At 43.8% G+C, this 27,939-nt stretch overlaps 1 protein-coding gene across 3 annotated transcripts; it reads left to right on the top strand.

The window, feature by feature from the left end:
- Positions 1 to 62: 62 nt before the first annotated feature.
- Positions 63 to 26,402, top strand: lrrc42 (leucine rich repeat containing 42). Of its 3 annotated transcripts, none has more exons than XM_041208880.1 (8): positions 63 to 208; positions 4,168 to 4,653; positions 6,676 to 6,807; positions 10,930 to 11,048; positions 12,999 to 13,087; positions 15,931 to 16,044; positions 20,992 to 21,067; positions 25,874 to 26,402. In XM_041208880.1, the coding sequence occupies exons 2-8, from the start codon at positions 4,187 to 4,189 to the stop codon at positions 26,125 to 26,127; spliced, it is 1,251 nt and encodes a 416-aa protein (XP_041064814.1). In that variant the 5' UTR covers positions 63 to 208; positions 4,168 to 4,186; the 3' UTR covers positions 26,128 to 26,402. The 3 variants fall into 3 exon arrangements, with proteins under 3 accessions (XP_041064814.1, XP_041064816.1, XP_041064815.1); XM_041208881.1 differs by lacking the exon at positions 63 to 208 and adding an exon at positions 5,310 to 5,573 and having other exon boundaries at positions 4,522 to 4,653; XM_041208882.1 differs by lacking the exon at positions 4,168 to 4,653.
- Positions 26,403 to 27,939: the final 1,537 nt, after the last annotated feature.

Here is a 27,939-nt window from a genome sequence, read left to right as displayed (position 1 = left end):
AACTCCTCCCCCCGTGTCCGACTTAGACTTCCGGTCCTCCCCCTAACCCCTCCCACCTCCCCGCCCCCCAGTGTCCGGTTCATGGTTCCGTGCTCATCCCCATATGAGCTGCCAGGAAGCAGGAGCGTTGGTAAAATTGCTGCGTTTCACAGCTCAGCCGGGGGTCCTGGTAACTGTTTAGCCGGGGGGTAGCAGGTGGCCGTCGAGGGTAAGTGTTGGACTCGGTGACTGGGGGTTGCTTCAAGAAATATCGACTGGGGGTTGGGGTTGGGGTTGTGGGTGTGGGTGTGGGTGTGGGTGTGGGGGTGGAGTGTGGGGGTTGGGGTGGGGGGTGTGGGGGTTGGGGTGTGGGGAGTGTGGGGGTTGGGGTGGGGGGTGTGTGGGGGTTGGGGTGGGGGGTGTGGCGGAGTTGGGGTGGGGGGTGTGGCGGAGTTGGGGTGGGGGGGGGGGTGGGTGGGGGGTGGGGGGGTTGGGGTGGGGGGTGTGGGGGGGTGGGTGGGGGTGTGGGGGGGGGGTTGTGGTTGTGGGGGTTGGGTGTGGGAGTTGGGGTTGTGGGTGGGGGGGGTGGTGGTTGGAGGGGGTGGGGGGTGGGGGTTGGAGGTGGGGGGGGGTTGGGGGGGTGGGGTGAGATTTAGGAGAGGGGGATGGATTTACATTCCAGCACTGTGCTCCTTCCCCCAGCCCTGGGGGGGGGCTGATTTTCAGGATGTGACATTTGGTGAGAGCTGGGAGGTTTAGTCTAGGGTGAAAGCCTGAACTCTGCATCTAACCAGTCAGTGGCTGAACTAATTGTTTTTGGAAACCCTGCCAAAATATAATTTGCCTTGGCACTGACTTTATCCCTCTCCCTGATTCCGCCCTCCCTCAGACTGAAACAGACCATATGAGTGTCTGGGGAGAGACTTTAGTGGTTAAGTTTAAAATTGACCTGATGTGAATGTCAAGAGTAAAGGACGTTAATATTATTTTATCATTTGACGGCACAGATGTGATAGATCAAACTGAGACCACATCCTGCATGCACATGGAATCAATATTCTCTTGGTGATGATTCACTTCCACTCAAAGATGGACACCAATATATAAGGCATTTGAAAATGTACTCCATTGCAATTAAAGATAATATATCAGAAGGCAGTTGAAACAAACAATCTGATAGGAAAACAATGTGATCAGAGTGTAGCCAGCAATTCTGGGGAAAAAGAAATGGATGTGTCACAAAGGACTAGCAAGATACAAGACTAGCAAAACTATGTTGTGGCTGGTGTACTAGAGCAGGCCTGTCCAATCTTTTAGCTGGGGGGGGGAGGGGGATGTCACATTGCCAATTTTTTTCTCACTCAAGGGACGACGAGCAGATTTCAGGAAGATAAGGTTTGGCACAACATTAAACATGAATTTCTAGAAGAAAGTTGCAATGTGAAGAAAACAAAAAAACTTGCTGAGCACAAATAAAGCAACGTCAAAGCAATAAATTGTTAATTTAAAAAGTGGTTAATAAAAATTACCATTAGGTTATAAGAGGGTGGGTGTGTGCGCGCGTGTCTAGCTCACTCACTCACCCTCACCCACTATATGAGTGGGTGTGAGTATATGTCGGTGTGTGGGGCTGAGTGTGTATCCTGAGACTGAATGAGCCAAACAAACACATTTCTCTCACATGCACGCGCCTCTCTGTCTCTCGTGCTCCTCTCTTCCCCCTTTCGGTGCGGGCACCCTCTCTTCCCCCTCTCTCCCCGTGGCCCCCCCCCCCCACGCATTCTCCCTTTCTACATGCCTGCTCCCCCTCACTCACGTCCGTTCTGCCCACGCAACCCAGCTGTCATGCGCTCCCTCCATCAGCCTCCCACCTGTGCCTTGCAACCAGTCTCTTCCTCTGCCTCACCCCTCCCCCCAATCTCCCTGGCCCTATCCCCCTCCCCTCCAGTCTCCCTGGCTCATCCCCCCACCCATCTCCCTGCAAACCCCCCACAAATCTCTCTGGCTTCTCCCCCCCCCACCCCCAATCTCCCTGGCTCTTTCTCTCCCTTCCTCCCACTTTTTCCTCTGCACACTCACCGCTGACAATGATCGCTGCTCCTCCAATCACAGGCTGTTTCTCTCCCAGCAAATGTGGGAGAGGAGTGGCCTGTGACTGGAGCAGCAGGCCCTTGCAGAATCTTCAGATTCACTTACCTGTCTTGCTGGTATTTTAAACAGTGGCTCCGGGAGCCACATATAATGGCTTCGGGGGCCACCGGTTGGATGAGCCTGTCCTTGAACATAATAACCATTATCAGGATCAGCTAGAAGTGAGAGTGAATTCCTGACTGTTCTGGAGAAGGGTCATGCAGACTTGAAACGTTAACTTTGTCTCTCTCCACAGAAGCTGTTGGACCTGCTGAGTTTTTCCAAAACTTTCTGTTTTCGTCCCTGACTGTTCCTGTTTATTTCCCTTTTGAAGTAGTATGTCTGGTAATCCTTTTAAAGCCTTTCCATGAAGTTGAGCACAAAGGGATGTGATTAAAGATCAGTTCATGTCTTTTTTTTTTGCATGTTGTCCTGAACATCTTGAATTGTTTCTATTATGTAAGTTTAACATTGTCATCTCAAGTTTTGAAGTCAATTTATGGGATTTGTTTTTAAAAATGCCAATTCCCAGCACTGTTGTCTCTCCCTATCTCTCACTGTTATTACGAAGTTGAAGAATTAAATAAAACTCTTGCCCGTTTATTTTAATGAATGTGAATTTTGATCTTCTTTCTCACATTTTTGTATACCAGTATTGTGAAAGGACCTACATGCAACCTTGACACCTTGTTCAATCTTAAACTGAGTTTCAATCTCTATAGTCTATCCATCAGTATTTCCACCATCACATTGTTGTCTTCTTCCACACTTGCTGAAATCCTAATTAAAACTCAAATTCCTCAATGTTTCTTTATCAGCCTCCTGACTTCCACCCTCCATGAGCACTATTGCTTGCATTCAATCTTATTTTAAGTTCCAATTTCCCAACAGACCTCCCTTGATAATCTCTACTGGCTTGTTTGGTCGGGTGGTAGCAGGTTGCCATTGAAGGTAAGTGTTGTATTTAGGGTTGAGTGCCAAGAGACTAAAGATAAGAAGATGGATTCTCATTCAACTGCCATGCTTACACCCCAGCACTGGGGGTCTCATTTAACAATGTGACACTTAGAGCCACTGGTGAGAAAGGTGACGGTCTGGCATGGCAGAATCTTAACTCTGGATCTAACCAGTGCATTGCTCAACTAATTGGGTGGTATTTTCCCACCCCACCCTCTGCCAGGATCATCCGGTCTCGCCGAAAGTCAATGGACTTTTGGTTGGGCCGCTGAATCTGCTGCAGTGGATCCTGCCATGACAGGGCCGGAAAATCCCAGCCATTGGCTTTGTGCCCATGCCAGAATCTCTGTTGCTTTGGCAATGACTATGCCTGTCCCTGGTACATTGAATTTAAAAGCCTCATCCTCTGTACAAATATCTTTATGGATCCATCCATACTACCTCTGCAGCTTTCACTAGACTTGCACCTCCTTCGAAGTCCAGCCTTTTGTAAACCCTACAAACAGTCACACATTCACTGCACTATTGATGTCAGAGCTGCAGCAATGGCCCTAATCTGCACCTCCCTTCCTAAACCTCTTACAATCTTTTTCCACTGTAAAAAGTCACTTGAAACCTCTTTTTTTAGTCCAAGGTTTTCCTTTTTCTTATCACTGGTTCTAGTCTGTGTGAAGTTCACTGTTGGTAGGACTGATAAAGGAACATGAGGAACTAAGAAGAAAGTGAAAAAGAGCTAAGCCTAGAATTCTCATGATGACTACATGTGCACATGTAAAGCCAAACTGACAGAGGAAAATTAAGACAACTGATTGTACGGTTAGAAGATTGAAGTGCGGGGTGGGAAGTGTTCACTTTTGTGCAGCATTGGAATCAGTTTTGAAACAGGAGGAATGGATTCTGCAAAAAATGAACAGTTGCCATTGTCTTAGCACCAAGAATAGATAAAGCAGGGGATGGGAGTATAAACCATTCACCAGAGAATGTAATATTTAAAAATATGCTCTGAATTATGAGAATCAAGTTTTTAGATTTTGTTACTTGATGTTCTAAATGTTAAGCAAATTTAGACATTACAGAATTATTTTGAAAAAATATGTTTAGTTTTTCAGATTGTCTTCCAATGTCTTCACACACCAGTACAAGTCCTGCATTTGAATTTGGGCCTATCTATGTACGTGAAAAGGGACAACTTCACCTGTTGAATGGTGCTTCAAACTTGAAGGCGAGCACTGAAAAATCCAGGTCACTGCGACTGTTTCAAAAGGGCTTCACTGTTAAACTGTGTATTGAAGATGGAGACAAGCCAAGCACTTGCAGGACTGATCATATTGTCTTCACATACACTAAGGCAGGGAATCTTCGCTATTCTCCCAAGTTGCTCTTTGATGTAGTGCTTGGTTTTATAGCCGACAACATACAGCATGTTGACTCATTAATTGGCTTTCCTGAGCAGATTGCTGAAAAACTTTTCATTGCAGTGGAAGCAAGGAAGAAATTTGTTGACCCCGACACAAGTACAAAGGCTCTACTTAAATTCAGTGAGGCTTATGGAAGTCTCGTGCTCCAATCCCTGTGTTTACGAGACAGGTACAATCTTTTCTATCTGATCCAAATGGCAATGTTGAGAATTCCAGACACAACAACACCCCCCCCCCCCTCCCCCATGTCAGCACCATTCAGAAAAAGTCTGCACCTGAAACGTTTCTTGTCTGTTCTCTTTACAAATGTTGACCGACCCTGCTACATTTCCAACATTTGCAGTCATTGTTTCAGTTAGTGGGACTAGAACTGACCTTGGTGCTCCCTAAGTTAGGGAGGGGAAAATGGGTAAAAAGTCCAGTTGCTATCTGGTGGCTGCTTTTGGAAGGTAGACAGAAGCGGACACCAGTTGAGAATAGCTGGGCTTGACTGTAATGTACTTCCTCCAACCCCATCAAATAGCCTGATGTCACTCAGTTTCTTACACATGAAGAATAGCCACTTGAAAAAGGTACTTGAGAGCTCTCAATACTCCCCAGTATGAAAATGCATCTTCAAGTGGTGCTAAAATTAGTTGGGTAAAGATGTAAGTTGTTTTGGTGTTCCACAGTACAATACAACTGCTTCATTATAGACTGGCAGTGTCCAATGATTATTATGTAATGAATTGTGTTTTGTAATTTAGTAATCTTTAATAATGGTTTGAAAACGTTTCCTTTTCTCTTGTCCACTGCATATTGTTTTCCATTTTTTGCTGTCATTAGTCTAGGGATCAACCACAGTTGAGAAGGCAGACAGGTGATCTGCCTCCAAGGTTCTGCCAATTGCTGTTATTGGGACATGCGCACACGTGTCCAGGTGACTGCTCTCTCTGGTCTTGCTGCTTAGATGCCTTATGCAGGCCAGGTGCTGCTCTGTCATGGTACAGCTATGATCAAGGACCCAAGTGAAGTGAAGCAATAAAACCAACGTCTCTCTGCACTGTAGCACCACTCCAGTTTGGTTACCAGCACTGAAATGAATGAGGTGTAAGTCACATCTCACTTCTCTGACAAAATCATTAAAGTTTGAGGACTGTGTTCTGTGGTGTTAGACACTTGTATTTCATTCCTGGACCAGGGTCTGAACTAGTCAAGACTAAATTGATGAACTGTTTTCTGACTGTAAGAGCACCGCTTGAAATCAACTTGACCTTGGGCAATCTCAATTCACTTGCAATTGGAGAGAGGCCTATAACACAAAATTGCTCCTAATTTGGTTCTAATTGACTGTTGGTCAAAGACCAGTATGGCTGCTGTGGGGAACCAAAAAGGCTTACTCTGAAACACATTGCTGGGGCAGAGCAGAAGGACTTTACTCTGTACCACGACAAGTGTCTGACCAAAGAGCACTGAGTGTTCAAGATGGAAAATGTTCCATTTCTCAGTACTAACAAAATTAAGATCCTTCTTTTAAAAATAGTTATAAACAGAATCATTATTGCCAGTCATTTGGTTTTTATTAGGGAAAAATATAATTGATGGAATAACTTTTGGTGAATATGGTGTTCATCAAGAATATTGTCAGTTGCAATTTTTTCTTTATTCTTTCGTGGGATGTTGGTGCCACTGAAAAGGCCAGTATTTGTTGCCCATCCCTAATTGCCCCTGAACTGAGTGTCTTACTAGGCCATTTTAGAGGGCAGTTGAGAGTCAACCTCGTTGCTGTTTTTCTGTAGTCACATGTCGGCCAGACCAAGTAAGGACAGCAAATTTCCTTCCCTAATGGGCATTCATGCCCTAGATGGGGTTTTTACAACAATCAATGATAGTTTCATGATCACCATTACTGAGACTAGCTTTCATTTCCAGATTTTAGTAATTGAATTTAAATTCCACCAGCTGCTGTGGTGGGATTTGAACCCATGCCACCAGGGATGGTGACTCTGGATTACTTTGCCACCATCTCCGCTATCTGTGCCCCTAGCTCAATTGTCAAGGTGGGTCTAAGTAGAGAAATCTTTACCAAACCTGTTTTGTAGCTGGCCTGGGAATGCAATGAAGCGGTACCACTGAAGGCATGGATATCTTTCATCTCCTTGGAGACCAGATTCACTCCAGCGTTTTACAAAGGTGCCTTATATCGTTGCAGATTTTTAATGGTGTCAGAAAAGTTGGAAGAAATCCAGTCTTTTCGTGGTTTGATGTGCCTGGATCTGTCGAGCTGTAAGCTGGGGGATGAACATGAGCTCCTAATGCACTTGACATCTGAAACCTTAGCAAGGTACAGTATGTGTTAGTGGATACAACAGAAACGCTGAGAACTGTTTGTCAACTCCATGCAAAAGATATCCTCATTACATTATCTCACACCCTGAACAGAATCAACACTTTAACCGCAAAAGTCCTTAAATGACTTGACAGCTCCAGGGCAAAAGCAGGGCATGATACCCACTCAGTTCATGCTAGCTGTGTGAACATTTTCATGGGCATAATTAGGGTGGGTAACTTAGCAGAAATAATGCTGTTAAAGATTTCTCAATAAAGCTTAAACAACTGGGGCATAAACAGATGAAACCTCTTACAATGAAACTGATTCCTGTATGTTCATGCTATTATCAGATTCTCATGATAGGTTTCAGCTATATTAAATGTTTAACAAAATGTATTTACTTCATTTCAGATATTTGAAAAACTAACTTTCTTTCATAATGTGTAACCTTAGTGTGTCCAACCTGTAATGTCCTTCATCAAACAGCATTCCCAAAAGCTATATAACAACAAGTATTTGCTTGTGAGATTTAAATTCAACCCTGACTGAACAGCTCAATTCTATGAGACCTTCAGAGTGTCCTCTCCTGCAGGATATCCAAACTGCTCATTTGTGACTCTCGAACCCTTTTAATCCAGGCCACACAGTTCTGTTTCTGCTTAAATTTTTCACTTGCTGGGAGTGACACAAGAGCCAAGAAACTACTGACACACAACTCATCAACTCTGTAAAATGTTGTGATACAATCAATTTCCCCTTCCCTAGCTTAACAGTCCACCTTCATAAAATAGTTTTTTTAATGTCTTTCCTTGTAAACTTTAATTGTCGTATTTAAAAATAAGCTAGTCTCATTGTTGATTGTCGTAAAATCTCCTCTGGTTCACTAATGTCCTTTAGGGAAGGAAATCTGCTGTCCTTACCTGGTCTGGCCTACGTGTGACTCCTAGCCCACAGCAATGTGGTTGACTCTTAACTGCTCTCTGAAAAGGCCTAGCAAACCACGCAGTTATATCAAACTGCTACAAAGTATAAAAGGATAGAAACCGGACAGACCATCTGGCCTCAACCCAGCCACCGGAATAGTAAACCCAGCCCTGCAAAGTCCTTACTAACATTGGGGGGCTTGTGCCAAAATTGGGAGAGCTGTCCCACAAATGAGTCAAGCAGGAACCTGACATAGTCATAGTCACCAAATCATACTTCAAAGGCAATGTCCCAGACACCATCACCATCCCTGGGTATGTCCTGTCTCACCGGCAGGACAGACCCTGCAGAGGTGTTGGCAAAGCGGTATACAGTCAGAAAGGAGTTGCCCTGGTAGTCCTCAACATTGACTCTGGACACCATGAAGTCTCATGGCATCAAGTCAAACATGGGCAAAGAAACTCCCACTGATTACCACCTGCTGCAATCCCTGCCCTGTCCCCTCAGAAGGTGAATCAGTTCTCCTCCATGTTGAACACCAATTGGAAAAAACACTGAGGATGGCAAGGGCACAGAATGTACTCTAGGTGGAGTATGTCAATGTCTATCACCAAGAGTGGCTCAGTAGCACCACTGCTGGCCGAGTCCTAATGGACATAGCTGCCAGACTGGGTCTGCGGCGGGTGGCAGAAGAAGCAACAAGAGGGGAAAACCCGCTTGACCTCATCCTTACCAGTCTACCTGTCATAGAGGCATCTGTCCATGACAGTATTGGTAGGAGTGACTACTGCACAGTCCTTGTGGAGACGAAGTCCCATCTTCTCATTGAGGATACCCTCCATTGTGTTGTGTGGCACTACCACTGTGCTAAATGGAAGAGATTTCGGACAGATCTAGCAACTCAAAACTGGGCATCCATGAGGTGCTGTGGGCCATCAGCAGCAGCAGAATTGTATTCAACCACAATCTGTAACCTCATGGCCCAGCGTATCCCTCATTCTACCATTACTATCAAGCCGGGGGGATCAACCCTGGTTCAATAAAAAGTGCAGGCGGACATGCCTAAAAATGAGGAGTCAACCTGGTGAAGCTACAACACAGGACTATTCGTGCGCCAAATAGCAAGTGATAGACAGAGCTAAGCAGTCCTTGGCTAATGGATTTAAGCTCTGCAGTCCTGTCACATCCACTTGTGACTGGTGATGGACAATTGAACAACTCACTGGAGGACAAGGCTCCACCAATATCCCCAACTTTAATGATTGGGGGGGTGGGGGAGCCCAGCACATCAGTGATCAGTGGAAAAGATAAGGCATTTGCAACCATCCTCAGCCAGAAGTGTCAAGTGGATGATCCATCTCAGCCTTCTCCTGAAGTCTCCAGCATCACAGAAGCCAGTCTTCAGCCAATTCAATTCAGTCCATGTTATATCAAGAAACAGCTGAAGGCACTGGATACTGCAATGGCTATGGGCCCTGACAACATTCCAGCAATGATACTGAAGACTTGTGCTCCAGAATTACCTGAACTCCTCGCCAAGCTTATCCATCACTGTTACAACACTGGCATCTATCCAGCAATGTGGAATATTTCCCAGGTATGTCCTGTCCACAAAAAGCAGAACAAATCCAACCCTGCCAATTACCACTCCATCAGTCTCTTCTCCATCATCAGTAAAGTAATGGAAAGGTGTGATCAATAGTGCTGTGAGGTGGCACTTACTCAGCAATAATCTACTGACATGCTCAATTTGGGTTCTGCCGGAGCCACTTAGCTCCTGACCTCATTACAACTTTGATCCAAGCATGGACAAAAGAGCTGAACTCCAGAGGTGAGGTGAGAGTGACTGCCTCTGACATCAAGGTAGCATTTGACCAAGTATGGCATCCAGGAACCCAAGCAAAACTGGAGTTAATGGGAATCGGGAGAAAAACGTCCACTGGTTGGAGTTGTACCTAGCACAAAAGAAAATGCTTGTGGTTGTCAGAGGTCAACAATCTTAGTCCCAGGACACGGCTGCAGGAGTTCCTCAGGGTATTTTGTCCTAGGCTCAACCATCTTCAGCTACTTCATCAATGACCTTCCCTCCATCATAGGGTCAGAAGTGAGGATATTCGCTGATGGTTGAACAATGCTCAGCACCATTCGTGATTCCTCACTGAAGCAGTCTGTGCGCATATGCAGCAAAATCTGGACAATATTCAGGCTTGAACTTATTAATGGCAAGTAACATTCACACCACACAAATGCCAGGCAATGATCATCTCCAGCAAGAGAGAATCTAATCATCTTGACATTCAATGGCATTACCATTTCTGAATCCCCCACTATCGACATCCTGCCGGTTACTATTGACCAGAAACTGAACTGGACTTGCCATATAGATACTGTGACTACTAGAGCAGGTCAGAGGCGGGGAATTCTGTGGCAGGTAACTCACTTCCTGACTCCCTAAAGCCTGTCCACCATCTACAAGACACAAATCAGGAGTGTGATGGAATACTCTCCACTTGCCTGGATGAGTATAGCTCCCACAATACTCAAGAAGCTCGACACCATCCAGGACAAAACAGCCTGCTTAATTGACACCACATCTACAAACATTCACTCCCTGCACCAAGACACACAGTGGCAGCAGTATATACCATCTACAAGATGCTCTACAGCAACTCCTGCAAGGCTCCTTCGACAGCAGCATCCAAACCCACAACCTCTACCATCTACAAGGACAAGGGCAGCAGATGCATCACCACCTGCAAGCCCCCTTCCAAGCCACTCACCATCCTGACTTGGAAATATAGGTCATCAGGACTCAAAACGTCAACTGTACTCTTCTCCGCCGATGCTGCCAGACCTGCTGAGTTTTTCCAGGTATTTTTTATTTTTTGTTTTGAAAATATATCGTTGTTCTTTCACTGTCCATGGGTCAAAATCCTGGAACTCCCTCCCTAACAGCACTGTGGGTGTACCTACACCACATGCACTGCAGTGGTTCAAGAAGGCAGCTCACCACCACCTTCTCAAAGGCAACTAGGGATGGGCAATAAATGCTGGCCTTGCTAGCACATCCTGTGACAAATAAATAAAAGTGACCCCACCACAAACAGAAATTTATTATTTTTTTGTGTTAGATGATAAAATGGTTGTAAAAAAGTTTTTCCTTTCCTTAGTCTCCACAGTAACCTTCACTGTCGCCTTTTCTTCTTGCAGTCTCATCTGCTTATACCTTGGGGATAACGGCCTTTCAGATTCTGGTCTGCGGAAAATGACTGCACCTGTCCGAGTGATAAAGAAAGGTTTGGGGAATTTGGAAGTGTTGGATCTGTCCAGTAAGTTTCTAGACATTCCAGATAACTCTGGTTGACTTTTTGCAATGACAAGATTTAAAAAAGGCTTTCAGTGCAAAACACTGGCTGGCCTATTGTGCATTTTCAACATTCCTTTTTTTCTAACTTTACATTTTGTGTATGTCTGTAGGAAAGTATTAACCTTGGTATTTTCTGTATTTGTGCTGGCAGAAAGTTCTTTACTTGATTTTCATTGTACTGTAACAGACTGCGTACATTTTGTAATGACAGCACTTATATCTTGATGTCCTTTTATTCTTGATTAGAGTCAGTCCTTACCAGTTCCTTAAAATGAAAATAGCTTTGTAAGGATACCAATTGTAGATGATGCATGAATTCTACCGGAATTAAAATACTTTGTGATGCCATAATTGAAATTTTGTCACCCCTGCATTATGGAAGAAATAAATCAGCTTAATTCTGACTTCACCACATCGCTATTCAATTAGGTACTGAATTACCTAAAGCAACATGTAAGTGTGAATGTATGTGTATATAGCCTTTCTCGAGGCACTTCAAAGCCAATTAAGTACTTTTAAAGTGTAGTCACTGCTGCTATTAGGGAGCCAATTAGTTTAATATCTCATCCAAAAGACAGCACCTCAGTTCTCTGAAGTGTCAGCCTAAACTATGTGTTCAAATCTCCAGGGCAGGGCTTCAGTCCACAATCTTCTAACTCAGAGGTGAGCCAAGGTTGGATCTTCAGTGCTTGTGAAGCTAGTTATTTCTAGTTACGTGCATTACAAAAAAGGGAATCAGTATGAAGTGAATTAACCATTACTTTGCAGTGATGAGACTTTGCGGATGGTTCAGTGGTAGGAACATAGTCCACAGTGGTAATACAAACCAGGAGTTTCCAGGTTTCAGTCTTGTCCTGTGCTGAAATTATCATAATGTTAGGGAATGCTTGTCATTTGTAATAACTCAGGATAATATCTTGGGGACTGAAGCTTTAACACATTAGAGTACACTAACCTAGGTGTCAGCTCTGGCTCAGTGGGTAGCACTCTCCACTTTGAATCAGAAAGTTATGGATTCAAATCTCACTCCAGTTCTCATGTAAAAATCAAGCTGGCATTCCAGTGTAGTACTGAGGAATAGCTGCATTATCGAAGGTACTGTCTTTTGGGTGAGATACTAAACCATGCCTCCCCTGTCCAGTGGATGTAATAGACCCCATGGCACTGTTTCGATAAAGTCTGGGGCCAATATTTATCGCTCAGTTAATATCACAAACAAGTTTTCTGGTCATTATCACATTACTATTTGTGGAACCTTACTGTGTGCAAATTGGTGCCATAATGCCTACATTACAACAGTGACTGCATTTCAAAAGTACTTAATTGACTATAAAGCACTTTGGAACTTTATAGTGTGAAGGTCACTATTTAAATGCAAGTCTTTTTTAAATCTGGACGTCACTTCTGTATGTAAGCTCTGTACAAACTACACTGAAAAATTATAGTGTTGCATGAAATTGAGTATGGTAGTGTAGTGGTTACAGACCAGCAATTCAATGATCAGAATTCCAATCCCAACTTGGCAAGGTATGAAATTGAATTCAATAAATTGAGTAACTTGTGAGCTGGCACCAGAAAGCATCACGATGAAAGCTTCAGTATTGCTGAAAAAACCCAGTTGGTTCACAGCCCCACATAGTGTGGTTGATGTTTAGATAAGTTTTTGAGATGAAGGGATCATGGATGGACAATAAATGCCAGTCCCCCATATCCCAAGAACAAATACAAAAAGGTTGTACAGCTTTGTCTAGCACAAATTATGGAATAAAGCAAAATCAGTCTTCTGGGATGTTGTCAATTGACTTAATAAATTAAAACATCTCATAGATTAACATTCGTTCAGAGAGTTCTCACAGTAGGTTCTTTAAACAGAAATCAATTATTACCTCCACTGTTGTTTCTTCTGCACCAGATAATCCCAGAATCAGTGAGCATGGAATGGGATATTTGTGCTGCTTTTCAAAGCTGAGGGCTCTCGATATCTCAGGAACTTGTGTTACGGTGAGGATGGATAGAGTTTCCAATTTAATATACCGTTATCTCTGTGGGTATCCAAACTGAAATTGCTCCCTTTTTATACTATATATTTGATACAAAATTTCTTTGAAATCAGCTACAGATTTAATGATATCTGACTTGCTAACACCATCGCATATCTGGAATACATAACATTTAGAAAATTGGCAACAAAAAATCTCTTTAAGACTGAATCAAATTCACATGTCAAGTGAAACAGTAAATATGTTTAATTACAATCCAAAGTAAACCAAACTGTTTGCAAGCATGCTGTCTGTGATTAACTCCTGACCACATTTCCACTCCATCATTAAGACTGCCTACTCCCACCACTATATTACTGCCTGACTCTGCCCCTGCCTCAGCTTATCTACTGCTAAACAGTCATCCAAGCATTGTTACCTTTTGTCTTGCCTATTCCAATGCTTTCCTAGTAAGTTTCCCATTTTTCACCCTACATGAGCTCATCCAGAACTTTGCTTCCCTTACCCTAACTTTCACCAAGTTACGTTTACCCACCACCCCTATGCTTACTAGCATAGTAAGTTACTAGCCACACCGCAGTACTGGCACAGAAGCCTACTTTGGCTCCTGGTTGGGCAATGATTTCGTTATAAAATTGCTCATCCTTCCCTATCTTTGTAACCTCCTCCAGTCATAAAGTCCTCTGCGATCTCTGCAACCCTCCAATTCTGGTTCTTTGCACCTTCCAACTTTAACCACTCTACCACTGTCGACAGTGCCTTCGACTGCCCAGGCCCTCGGCACTGGAATTCCTTCCCACCTCTCGTTCTCTTTCAAGATGCTCCTTTAAAACTACCTCTAAGCAAACTTCTGGTCATCTGCCCTGATATTTCCTTATATAGTTCAGTGTACAATCTTGATTGATAACACTCCTGTGAAGCACCTTGGGATCTTTTACTAAGTTCATGACACTACAAAAGCACAAGTTGTTTTTACTTCAGGTTGTAATTTAATCTCTTTGTTTGAGTGACAGTTAAACTGCTCAAGCTATTCTCATGGAGTTTCTGATCTGACTCCCTCTGCCCGATTACTACCCTATAATTATTTCTACGTAATACTTGCTCTAACCCTGATGCTCCGCCTTTTTGATTTCATTTTTCCTCCCTCCTCTTCCGAAGGCTCTAATTCTAACAGTATGGTTCCACGTGTACCAACTATGTTTTGGTAACAGGCCCAAGTGACTGTTTTTCTTATCTAAGTCCTGTGAATATTGGCAGTCCAGTCTACTTATTGGTAGAGAACAGCACCTGCCGAACCTGATTTTGTCCTCGTTCAATGTCCGGACGCACGATTCCCACTGGGGTTTATTTGACTTTTAAAAATTCTCTTATAGGATGTGGGCGTCGCTGGCCAAGCCATAATTTATTGCCCATCTCCAACTGCCCTTCAGAAGGTGGTGGTGAGCTGCCTTCTTGAACCACTGCAGTCAGTGTGGTCTAGGTACACCCACAGCGCTGTTAGGGAGGAAGGTCCAAGATTTTAACCCATGGACAGTGAAAGAACGGCGATATATTTCCAAGTCAGGACGGTGAGTGACTTGGAGGGGAACTTCCAGGTGCTGGTGTTCCCATGTGTCTGTTGCCCCTGTCCTTCTAGGTGGTAGTGGCTGTGGGTTTGGAAGGTGCTGTGTAAGGAGCCTTGGTGAGTTCCTGCAGTGTATCTTGTAGCTGGTACACACTGCTGCTACTGTACGTTGGTGGTGGAGGGAGTGAATGTTTGTGGATGGGATGCCAATCAGTGGGCTGCTTTGATCTGGATGGTGTCAAGGTTCTTGAGTGTTGTTGGAGTTGCACTCATCCAGGCGAGTGGAGAATATTCCATCACACTCCGGACTTGTGCTTTGTACATGGTGGGCAGACTTTGCGAATCAGGAGCAGGAAGTTTGACTTTATTTCCCCTTCCCATCTTCCCCTCCTTGACTTGTCCAAAGGAGCTGAGACCAATTGTAATTCCTCAGCTGCTGCCCTGGCAGAGATCAGCAAGCTCAGTGGAACCAGGGTGACAGCCATCCCTTATTTTACAGAACAGCCCTGCCATTGAGCCAACTGTTCCAATTCCCGGGCTACATGCATCCGTAATTATGTTTTTCCCATAATTCAGACCTTTAAATCAAGTGCCTGTGCAGTAACTGTTTTGCTCCCATCTGCTTGTGTTAACAGCTCTGGCACCCCAGCCTCCAGCTCCCACAGCTCTGGCACCCCAGCCTCCTGCTCCCACAGCTCTGGCACCCCAGCCTCCTGCTCCCACAGCTCTGGCACCCCAGCCTCCTGCTCCCACAGCTCTGGCACCCCAGCCTCCTGCTCCCACAGCTCTGGCACCCCAGCCTCCTGCTCCCACAGCTCTGGCACCCCAGCCTCCTGCTCCCACAGCTCTGGCACCCCAGCCTCCTGCTCCCACAGCTCTGGCACCCCAGCCACCTGCTCCCACAGCTCTGGCAGCACCCTGCCTACTCTCCCCCCGCCATCCCCAACTCACCCCATCTGTAATGCAATCCCCTTCCAGAATGCCCCTTAATTTTCTCCAAGAGAATTGGTGACCCTGAATACAACCTAGGGAGTAAACCCAGTCTATGTAATGTTGGGTGGTATATTGACAAATCGAACCATCAGGGGAGCAAGCCATTGTAATGTTATAATGTTTCGTGCAGTTTTCTTCCAATAATCTGACGCATGCACCTCCTGCTACTATAAGACCTCATCATTAATATATCCAGACAGCTAAGATTTCCCATCTAATTTTCCCAATTATAGAAAGCTAATGGTGTAAAAAAGTTTCTGATTAGTTCTCACTTTTCTTTGCAATAGCCCAATTGTTCGTCAATCCAAACGATTCAGAGTAAGTTGTCGCTCTTTCCTGCTGGGGAACCTCTGGAGGAATTTAAGCACACGTGCTGCAAGACAGAAGGCTGGGCAGAGCAGGTACTGAGTCTGGTAGAAGTGTTGAAGTTTTCCAACATGATTTTGACAAACCAAAAACAGAATTACCTGGAAAAACTCAGCAGGTCTGGCAGCATCGGCGGAGAAGAAAAGAGTTGACAGTTCGAGTCCTCATGACACATCAACAGAACTAGGTGAATCCAAGGAGAGGGGTGAAATATAAGCTGGTTTAAGGTGGGGTGGGGGGTGGAGGGAGAGAAGTTGGGGGGGTGTGGTTGTAGGGACAAGCAAGCAGTGATAGGAGCAGATCATCAAAAGATGTCACAAACAAAAGAACACAGATGTTGAAGTTGGTGATATTATCTAAACGAATGTGCTAATTAAGAATGGATGGTAGGGCACTCAAGGTATAGCTCTAGTGGGGGTGGGGGGGCATAAAAGATTTAAAAATAATGGAAATAGGTGGGAAAAGAAAAGTCTATATAAATTATTGGAAAAAACAAAAGGAAGGGGGGAAGAAACAGAAAGGGGGTGGGGATGGAGGAGGGAGTTCAAGACCTAAAGTTGTTGAATTCAATATTCAGTCCAGAAGGCTGTAAGGTGCCTAGTCGGAAGATGAGGTGCTATTCCTCCAGTTTGCGTTGGGCTTCACTGGAACAATGCAGCAAGCCAAGGACAGACATGTGGGCAAGAGAGCAGGGTGGAGTGTTAAAATGGCAAGCAACAGGGAGGTTTGGGTCATTCTTGCGGACAGACTGCAGGTGTTCTGCAAAGCGGTCGCCCAGTTTACGTTTGGTCTCTCCAATGTAGAGGAGACCACATTGGGAGCAACAAATACAGTAGACTAAGTTGGGGGAAATGCAAGTGAAATGCTGCTTCACTTGAAAAGAGTGTTTGGGCCCTTGGATGGTGAGGAGAGAGGAAGTGAAGGGGCAGGTGTTACATCTTTTCCGTGGGCATGGGGAGGTGCTATAGGTGGAGGTTGAGTAGGGGGTGATAGAGGAGTGGACCAGGGTGTCCCGGAGGGAGATGAGACTTGGAAAATTTTATTAATTTTGCTTCCAATCTCCACCCCTCCATCATTTTCATGTGGTCCATCTCTGACACTTCCCTTCCCTTCCTTGACCTCTCTGTCTCAATCTCTGGTGATAGACTGTCCACCAATATCCATTACAAGCCTACCGACTCCCACAGCTACCTCGACTACAGCTCCTCACACCCCGCTTCCGGTAAGGACTCCATCCCATTCTCTCAGTTCCTTCGCCTCCATCGCATCTGTTCCGATGATGCTACCTCCAAAAACAGTTCCTCTGACATGTCCTCCTTCTTCCTTAACCGAGGTTTTCCACCCACGGTCGTTGACAGGGCCCTCAACCGTGTCTGGCCCATGTCCCGCACATCCGCCCTCACGCCTTCTCCTCCCTCCCAGAAACATGATAGGGTCCCCCTTGTCCTCACTTATCACCCCACCAGCCTCCGCATTCAAAGGATCATCCTCTGCCATTTCTGCCAACTCCAGCATGATGCCACCACCAAACACATCTTCACTTCACCACCCCCCTGTCGGCATTCCATAGGGATCGTTCCCTCCGGGACACCGTGGTCCACTTCTCCATCACCCCCTACTCCTCAACCCCCCACCTATGGTACCTCCCCATGCCCACGCAAAAGATGTAACACCTGCCCCTTCACTTCCTCTCTCCTCACCGTCCAAGGGCCCAACCTTTCAAGTGAAGCAGCATTTCACTTGCATTTCCCCCAACTTAGTCTACTGTATTCTTTGCTCCCAATGTGGTCTCCTTTACATTGGAGAGACCAAACATAAACCGGGCAACCGCTTTGCAGAACACCTGCAGTGTGTCTGCAAGAATGACCCAAACCTCCCTTTCGCTTGCCATTTTAACACTCCACCCTGCTCTCTTGCCCACATGTCTGTCCTTGGCTTGCTGCATTGTTCCAGTGAAGCCCAACGCAAACTGGAGGAACAGCACCTCATCTTCCGACTAGGCACTTTACAGCCTTTCGGACTGAATATTGAATTCAACAACATTAGGTCTTGAACTCCCTCCTCCATCCCCACCCCCTTTCTGTTTCTTCCCCCCTTCCTTTTGTTTTTTCCAATAATTTATATAGATTTTTCTTTTCCCACCTATTTCCGTTATTTTTAAATCTTTTATGCCCCCCACCCCCACTAGAGCTATACCTTGAGTGCCCTACCATCCATTCTTAATTAGCACATTCGTTTAGATAATATCACCAACCTCAACACCTCCTGTGTTCTTTTGTCTGTGACATCTTTTGATGATCTGCTCCTATCACTGCTTGCTTGTCCCTACAACCACACCCACCCCCTCCACTTCTCTCCTCCTCCCCTCTTCTTCCCCACCCCCCCCCCCCCCCATACACACACACACACACACACACACACACACACACACACACACCCCTACCTTAAACCAGCTTATATTTCACCCCTCTCCTTGGATTCACCTAGTTCTGTTGAAAGGTCATGAGGACTCGAAACGCCAACTCTTTTCTTCTCCGCCGATGCTGCCAGACCTGCTGAGTTTTTCCAGGTAATTCTGTTTTTGTTTTGGATTTCCAGCATCCGCAGTTTTTTGTTTTTATGATTTTGACAAATATGAACTGGATTTTAAAACTGCAATTTGTAGACTTGGACGTTTTAATAGTTCAGTCCTGAGACCTAATTCCCATCCTCTCCTGATTAATAAGTTGAAACACTCTTTTTAATCTGCCTGTGATGGCCCCATGTGAAATGAAGTCTTTCTGTTAGCCCATGGCATAATATTATTGCCAAATTAACCACTAATTTGACAAGCTCAGCAAAGTCATATAACTGTATGGGTTCTCTTCTGAGGTTGATGCTAAGACATACTGTTGATCTTTTTCTGATCTCGCTTCTTCAGGCATAAACCTTGCTGGGGTGGCCTATTCTTGGGCAGCAGCACAGCCTGGATGTTGGGCAGGACCCCACCCTGGTCTATGGTGACCCCTCCCAGCAGCTTGTTGAGCTCCTTGTCGTTGCGGGTGGCGGGGGAAGGATGTGGGTCGTCTTGTTGTCCCGGGCTGCATTGCCGGCCAGCTCGAGGATCTCGGCGGTTAGGTACTCGAGGATGGTGGCCAAATAGATGGGGGGCTTCGGCACCAACGCACTCGGCATAGCGACCCTTGCGCAACAGCCAGTGGATTCGGCCAACAGGGAACTGGAGACCAGCTCAGGTGGAGCAAGTCTTGGCCTTAGCATGCCCTTTGCCTCTGGTTTTACCATGGCCAGACATCTCTCCCTCAATTTGGGAACTTTACCCAGCAACTTTACTGGTGACTACTGAACCTCATCGTGGAGCTCTTCATGCTGATGCCATGCACCTGAAATAGAAAGCTCTTCATGCTTCAGTGTCAACATCGCTCTAATTATTGGCAATGTTTCTAGGGCTTCATCAATAATGCAAGTGGTCACTGCTTTGAATTGCTCCCTTGCCATTTGAACTTGTTTTAATTCGATGAGTTTCAGGCATTTGCAGGGTGAAACTTTTACAGCAGTAGACTTTTTGTTGAATCAGGCCGGAGAGGGAGGGAGGGAAGTTGAGAGATTTTCACTCTGCGGAGTTGCATTTCCTGTCAACCCATTATGTGCATGAACATTGTGATAAAACTTACCCTTTTTAACTGTGTGTCAATAAAAATATATATTCATGCTTTAGTGTTTTTACCTCCCCAATGTAAAACAAGTTCCTTATTCCAATTGCTCAGTCTTGCTTCACTAAATTTCAAGGCAAACCCATCCTCCCGTAAAGAATAAAGTCTAAATAAAAAAAAAGTCTACTGCTGTAAAAGTTTCACCCTGCAAATGCCTGAAACTCATCGAATTAAAACAAGTTCAAATGGCAAGGGAGCAATTCAAAGCAGTGACCACTTGCATTATTGATGAAGCCCTAGAAACATTGCCAATAATTAGAGCGATGTTGACACTGAAGCATGAAGAGCTTTCTATTTCAGGTGCATGGCATCAGCATGAAGAGCTCCACGATGAGGTTCAGTAGTCACCAGTAAAGTTGCTGGGTAAAGTTCCCAAATTGAGGGAGAGATGTCTGCAGTGGTAATGGTACAGGATGTGCAACTCGGAGTTTGTAAGTTAAGATCTCACCATGTTTAAATGTGAGGTAGAACTCCGTAAACCTACAGCAGAATTTTATATTCCCCGCTGGTGGGTTTGAAGACAGAGGGAGTTGGAAGTGCCTGTAAAATTCCTCAGATGATCTTCGCACTGGACTCCCACCCACGCCCAGCCTCCTCTGCAATTTTACAGTAGGATGGGCAAGGCTTAGGCTGGCCCGCCCCTCTTTGCCCCAATTGAGGCCCTTAAGTGGCCACTTCATGACCACTTAAATGTCGTTTCCCACCCAGCCTCAATCTTTCAGGGTTGGAGGGAGGAGGAATTCAGGGGCAGGGTGATGCCTGAAAAGTGACTGTGCTCAGGCCTCAACAGCCTCCTTTCAACATCAGGCTGCCCCAAACCCAAAGAAGTCTGGCTCCTGTGGGTGCTCCTTACTCACCCCTGGCCTCTCCATCAACACCCACCCACCACCACGCCCCGCCATGAGGCTCCTCTGAAACACCAACATCCTAAAATTCCTGGCCCTGGTAATTTGTGACCTGGCAGTAGAAAGATGACTATGAACGTTGCCAGATTGTTGTAAGATCCCAACTGATTCATTAACGCCGAGGGAATGTGCCATTCCCGCTCAGTATGGCCTACATTTGATCCTATCACATACTACCTAATTGATTCCACATGCCCTTTGAAGTTACCCAGCAAGCCACTATTGTTGGGGGGACAGAAACACATTTTCTTATCTGTAGTGACACATTCCTGTTTTCCCAGAAAACAATTGGCTCACTTTTTTAACAATTAAGTTTCTCTTGCTTACTTGTCGAATTTTTGTTAAGTTCTTTTTTTTTGTACTTCAGGTGGTTTATCAGTGGGAACGTGTGTCTGTTAGACGACGTGAGAATGTTAGGGGCAGAACAATGACACAGCAATTCTGTAAGTATCCTGAAGGGAGTGTGCAACAGTGCTGCTGACTTGATCATTGAGAATACTTGTGAAACCAACATAGCCCTAAATCCTATTAAATTGGAACCTGTTTAAATGGCTCTGACGAGCAACAGCATACATCAGTAGATCTCTGCTTCCACATTGTAGTTGGTACATTAGAATTTTTAGGAACAACTTAGGGCCAACAAGCTTATCCCTCTTTGATAGATCAACTCCTATATTCCCTGCCATGAGACCTACCTATATTCTCACCATACATCTCAATCCTTTCTTGAGAAAAGTATGTAATTGTTTACATAACTCTCATTCTGTCTGCTTTGAATCCATCCCCATAATTAACAATCCACTGAGGTCATTGTTGTCAGTTGCCTTCATAATCATGAAACTTAGGTCAAGATCTTTTTTCCAGAGTAAGTTCTACTAACTTCTTTAATGTCATCCATATCTTAAATTCCTGATGCCGTCATTGTTTATCTTTGTATTCTCTTATGGATAAATTTATTTCTCTAATTGAACAGAATAACATACACCTCCAGATGGGATTGTCCAAGCTTTTAACAGCAAGAATATATCTCATCTGATTTGTATTCTGTATTTCAGTATCTTATTGCTTAGCTTCAGTTAAGCTAATAGTGTCATAGATCTATCTGTTGAAAACCCTTTCCTAATCAACAAATGTGCACTAACCTATTTAACAAATAGTCTTTCTTTTGCTACTTTTATTTTTAATTAATTATTTAATTAATTATCTCACACATAACTACATTGAATTTTATCTGCTACCAGATAGACCAATTATCTGAAAGATCTAAATGTCTCTGGATCTGGTTGCATGGTTTCTCATTATTGGCCTTATTTCCTGATTTAGCACCATTTTCAAACTGGGAGATTTAATTACAATTCCCTTATCTAAGTTGTTGCCTTATGTTTATAAATAGCAAGGATCTTATAGCTTCTTGCTGCCCAAAATGTCCCAGTTTATTTTTTCTGTTTGTACACCATGTGTATTCTGCATCATGCTTTACATCCTATTTAGTGACTCCCTACCTGAACCATCAATTGCAAGTTGGAACTTCCTCAGAATCTTTGAGAGTCCAAATAAAAATATCAAGTAACATTTCTATTGTCAGTATTGTGTTTGAAAAACTCCAGGTTATTTCCTGAATCCATGCTGATTGTTCTTTTCCAAAATGTTCAATCACCGTAGACAAAGAGTTTCTTTGTAATTTTTTAAAAAATTTATTCATTATGTGGGCCCAGGCAAATTGCCCTTGTTCAGAGGGCATTTAAGAGTCAACCACATTTCTGTGGGTCTGATGCCAAACCAGGTAAATCTGAAGCAGATGGGTGGGTTTCTATGACAATCAGCAATGGTTTCACAGTTATCATTGTGCTTTAAATTTCAAATTTTGATTGGATTCAAATTCCACCATCTGCCGTGGTGGGATTTGAACCCTGGCTCCCAGTAAATTACCCCTGGGTCTCTGGATTATCAGTCCAGTGACACTATCAAAATGACAATACCGCTCACCACCCTCTGAGAGAAAAAAAATTCTCCTTACTTAAACGGGAGACCCCTTATTTTTAGACTATGTCCCCCGGCTCTAGTCTCTCCCACAAGGGGAAACATCCTTTCGGCATCCACCCTATCAAGTCCCTCAGGATCTTATTTGTTTCAATAAGATCAACTCTCATTCTTCTAAACTCCAGTGGATTCAGGCCCAGTCTGTCCAATCTTACCTGGGATATTATGATATCTTAGGTGTTATCTTATGAGGAATCAGTCAAATGAACCTTTGCTGAACTGCTTCTAACACATTTATATCCTTTATTAAATAAGGAGACCAAAAACTGTACATAGTACTCCAGATGTGCTCACCACATCTGTACAACTGTACCAAAATATCCCTACTTTTATATTTCATTCCTCTTGCAATAAACAACAACATTCCATTTGCCTTCCAAATCACTTACTGTACCTGCATACTAACTTTTTTGTGATACATGTACCAGGACACCCAGATCCCTCTGTACCCCAGAGTTCTACAATTTCTCTCCATTTAAATAATATGCTGCTTTTCTATTCTTACTGCTAAAGTGGACAAGTTCACATTTTCTTACATTATACTCCATTTGCCAAAATTTTGCCCACTCACTTAACCTATCTATATCCCTTTGCTGACTCCATATACCCTCTTCACAACTTACTTTCCTACCTATCTTTGTGTCGTCAGCAAATTTTAGCAACCATATATTCGGTCCCTTCATCTAAGTCATTGATATAAATTTTAAATAGTTGAGGCCTCAGCACTGTGGCACTTCATTCATCACATCTTGCCAACCCAAAAATGACCCACTTATGTCTACTGTTTCCTGTTAGCTAATCAATCCTTTAACCATGCTAATATGTTATCCCCTACATCACAAGCTCTTATTGTGCATAGTAACCTTTGATGTGGCACCTTGTCAAATGTCTTCTGAAAATCTAAGTACAGCACATCCACAGGTTCCTCTTTATCCGCGTTGCTTGTTACTTCCTCAAAGAACTCCAATAAATTAGTCAAACATGATTTCCCTTCCACAAAATCATGTTAACTCTGCCTGATTGCATTAAGATGTTCTAAGTGCCCTGCTATAGCCTCCTTAATGATAGATTCCAGCAATTTCCCTATGACAGATGTTAAGCTAACTGGCCTGCATTTTCCTACTCTGTGTCTCCCTCCTTTCTTGAATAAAGGACTCACATTTGCTACTTTCCAATCTGGTGGGACCTTTCCAGAATCTAGGGAATTTTGGAAAATTAAAACCAATGCATCTACTATCTCAGTAGCCACTTATTTTAAGACTCTAGGACGAAGTCCATCAGGACCTGGGGACTTGTCAGCTTTTAGTTCTAATAATTTTCTTAGTAGCCTTTCCCTGGCAATTGGAATTGTTTTAAGCTCTTCCCTCCCTTTCACCTTTTGATGCCCACTTATTTCCGGGATGTTATTTGTATCCTCCACAGTGAAGGCGGACACAAAATATCTGTTCAGTTCCATCTGTCATTTCCTTATTTTCCATTATTATTTCCCCATTCTCACTCTCTAGAGCTCACTTTGCCACCTCGTTTTCCTTTTTAAATCCTGTAGAAAGTCTGTTTTTATATTTCTAGCTAGCTTTCTCTCTTAATCTTAATTTCTCCCACCTTATTAATATTTTAGTCATTCTTTACTGTTCATTATATTCTGCCTAATATTTGAACCATAGAGAAGTTATGGCGCAGAAAGTGGCCATTCAGCCCATTGTGTCTGTGCTGTCCATAAAAAGAGAAAAAAGAAGCTAGGCACTCATTTTTAATCCCACTTTCCAGCACCTGGTCCGTAGCCTTGCAGGTTACAGCACTTCAGGTGCAGATCCAGGTGCCTTTTTAAATGAGTTGAGCACTTCAGCCTCAACACCAATTTAAGCAGTAAATTCAAGAAGCCCAGCACCCTCTGGGTGAAAAGGTTTTTCCTCATGTCCCCTCTAATCCTTCTACCAATCACCTTAAATCTATGCCCCCTGGTAACTGACCCCTCAGCAAGGGGAAACAGGTCTTTACTGTCTACCCCATCTATGCCCGTCATAATTTTGTACACCTCAATAAGGTCGCCCCTTAGCCTCCTCTGTTCTAAGGAGAACAACCCTAGCCTATCCAATCTCTCTTCATAGCTGTAGTTTTCAAGCCCTGGCACTCTTGTAAATCTCCTCTGTACTCTCTCCAGGGCAATTACATAATGTGGTGACCAGAACGCTACACAAAATTCCAGTTGCGGCCTAACCAGCGTTTTATACAGTTACAGCAATGCATCCCTGCTTTTGTAATCAATACCTCATCTAATAAAGGAAGCATTCCTTATGCTTTCTTTGCCTTATCCATCTGTCCTGCCACCTTCAGAGACCTGTGGCATGCACTCCAAGGTCTTCACTTCCTCAACCCCTCTTAATATCCTCCCATTTATTGAGTATTCCCTTGCTTTGTTTACATTCCCCAATGCATTACTTCACACTTCTCCAGACTGAATTCCATTTGCCACTTTTCTGCCCACTCAACAAAACCATTGATATCATTCTGGAGACAAGGACTATCCATTTCACTACCTTCTGATCTGCCACTCATCTTTGCGGAAGTTTATACTTTATCTTTCCATTTGATACTGTCTTTAACTTCCTTGGTTAATCCTGGATGGTGCATCCTTCCCTTAGAGTTTTCCTTTCTAACAGAAATGTATCTTTTTTGAATATTCTATATCTCATGTCACACAAGGCTCTGTGCTGGGAGCCATTAATTATAGAATCAGTCTCTGTGTTTCACATCCATGTATGTCGTATTCAGCATGTCTACCAATCAACTTCAATTCAAGTGTGTTTTTCGTTTGCCTGTTTTCTCTCCTAAAGATACAGGTTCTTGTTGAGAAACACTTTGACAGGTACTTTCTACCCTCCAGAATCTCTCTCTATGTCCATTCTTCACATGTAAGCCTAGGCAATGAGATGGTGTGACTGTGAGTGGGAATTCTATCCAAATACACCTACTGTCCGATTATAATCTGTGCATGGCAATCAAGTGTGGAAATCCTGTGACCTGTGTTTATTTCCATCTCCCCTGCCATTGCCATGACATTTACTATGAAAGGAATTATTCAATTATTCAATCTCTATCCAGCTCCTATTACAGCGCCACACCATTCAATTAATTTGTAAAATAACTTCAAGTTCTCATTATGCTTTAAAATATTCACATAAGCATAATCAATTTCACTTATTTCCTAGATGGAATAAACAAATTGATCAACATAGGAATTGATGGACTTTCAAATGCTGAGCAAATCAAGGAGCCAATCAGGATGCAGTTTCACAGAAGAGTCAGTAAGGATCTCTGTGCAGAGTCCACTGTGACCACCACATTAGGGGCCAGAAAGAGAAGTGGTGGACAAGCTGAAGTAACTGGGTGTTCTTCCCCTCTTGTGAAACGCAAGCGTGCTGAGCTGACCTTGGATGATTGGGACGTTTTGAACTGTTATTGAGGAGAAACCTGTCGCCCTAAAAGAGTTATTCTGCAAGCAAGCTGTGTGAAAAGGATTTTAGATAGCTCCCTCATTAACAGGGCCGGGGTAGCTGAATCGCACCATAATTGAAAATTTCAACATTCATCCTTCTCAGCCTGACTAAGGTGAAAGTATTGTCGGTCAGGTTGCAATGTTTCTGATTACACATATTTCCTATCCTAGTTTCTGGAGTTGAATTGCTTTTCAAGTTGTATGATAAACTGAAATCAAGTAATAAATTTTTTTAGATTGTACAAGCTGGATCCACTGACAGTCCCTCAACTGCCAATTTTCTTTTATTCTGGGAGTGTGTGTGCCTCTTTTTGTCTTTATTTTCATGTGGTATAAATGAAAATGGCTTTGCTGAGAAGCCCACAGCAGCCCAAGGATGACATGTCCATTGATTTTTCACTCCTCCTGCAGGCTGATGCCTGGCCTCTGTGTAGTGTTTCTCCGTAGTAGTACAGCTAAAACCAGAGGTCAATTGCGGAGGAAAGAATTGAATCTCTTATCTCACCACCGCAGTGGCAATATGTGTTGATGTTTTTTGAGCATTTAGCCCTTTTCAAGGACTGCTATGCATTTTTTATCTTGTGGTCCTTGCCTTCCTGTACTCGATGTTGGAAAATTGATCCTATTTAGAGAAGGATCCAGGATCGAATCGAAACCCACTGAGCACATTTCCGTCCTGCCTTTTCACTGACTTGTCAATGTTCACTAAAAACAAAACAAAAGCAAAACCAGTGTAATAAAGGTGTTTGTAAATAAAGTCTGAGATGGCAGCACTTGGACTTTTCAAGATGAATTTGGATAGATATTAAGTCTTAAAATGAAGAAATATATGACTTGAGTTTAAGTTGATAGTTAAAGTTTCATGCCTTGAGGATAATTTCATTTTGTGTAAATGTCTATTATTTCTGAATAGATGTGAATTAAACCACGTGGCAAAACTTTGATGCAATTTTTCAGGAACGGCTTCATTCAATGATCTGCAGATGCATTATCAGGTGACAGGCTTGTGCAGTGAGTTAGCACGTTTTACTTTTCACCTGAGACCTTGGTTAAAAGCTGAGTTAGACTGCTGGGATAAAAGCCCCTTCTCTTTGCTAGCTGTGTGTCTTCCACGGAATTAAGTTGGGTAGTTTTGAAATTGCTGCTTAAATTTAATCTCATCCAGAGAGAGACCATTGGGAGGTTTATGTGTGAAGTAGGAAGACTTGTTCTGGTACAAAGTCCTCCTTTGGACAGAAAAGGTTAAGGGGAAATTTGATAAAGGTGTTCAAAATCATGAAGGATTTTGATAAAGTGAATAAGAAAAAACTGTTTCCAGTGCTAGAAGGGTCAGTAATCAGAGGGCACAGGTATAAGGTAATTGGCAAAAGAACCAAAGGTGACTAGGTGTTTTTAACTCTATCAAGGAGTTGACACAGGCACAATGGACCAAATAGCTGTTTAATTCAATGTTTCTATGAAATTGCAGGCATTGTACTGAGGTTGGGGTTAAGGAACTGTTTGGGGCAGAGTAAAAGAAGGAAAGGTGTGCTGAGGCTAATTGAAGCTCACTGTTGCCCCAGCTAAGAGATCTGGACATTTGAACTGAGTCTCCAAAACAGCGGGCTTCCAGGGCACTCACAATGTAACTCCAGTGGGGGTACAACAGAAGTGCCAGGAAATAGGCTGTGACTCGGATAAGTCAGGGCCCAACCAGCACAGTTGGTTTCTCAGCAGCCTTATCTGGGCTGAAAGGAATCTGTCTGCCCTTGACATGTTTGCTGGTGTCAAAAGGGGCAG

Source organism: Carcharodon carcharias, chromosome 16 (genome assembly GCF_017639515.1).
Source record: "Carcharodon carcharias isolate sCarCar2 chromosome 16, sCarCar2.pri, whole genome shotgun sequence".
In the NCBI taxonomy this organism is placed as follows: Eukaryota; Metazoa; Chordata; class Chondrichthyes; order Lamniformes; family Lamnidae; genus Carcharodon; species Carcharodon carcharias.
Note: the sequence above shows the minus strand (reverse complement) of the source record. Positions and strands in the feature narration are given on the sequence as shown.

What these genes read in the sequence shown, in the direction of transcription:
- lrrc42 (XM_041208880.1), top strand. Translation starts at nt 4,187, where the DNA reads ATGTCTTCACACACCAGTACAAGTCCTGCATTTGAATTTGGGCCTATC. An exon ending in ACATCTGAAACCTTAGCAAG is followed by an intron (nt 6,808 to 10,929) that starts GTACAGTATGTG and finishes TTCTTCTTGCAG; the next exon opens with TCTCATCTGCTTATACCTTG. An exon ending in AACAATGACACAGCAATTCT is followed by an intron (nt 21,068 to 25,873) that starts GTAAGTATCCTG and finishes CTTATTTCCTAG; the next exon opens with ATGGAATAAACAAATTGATC.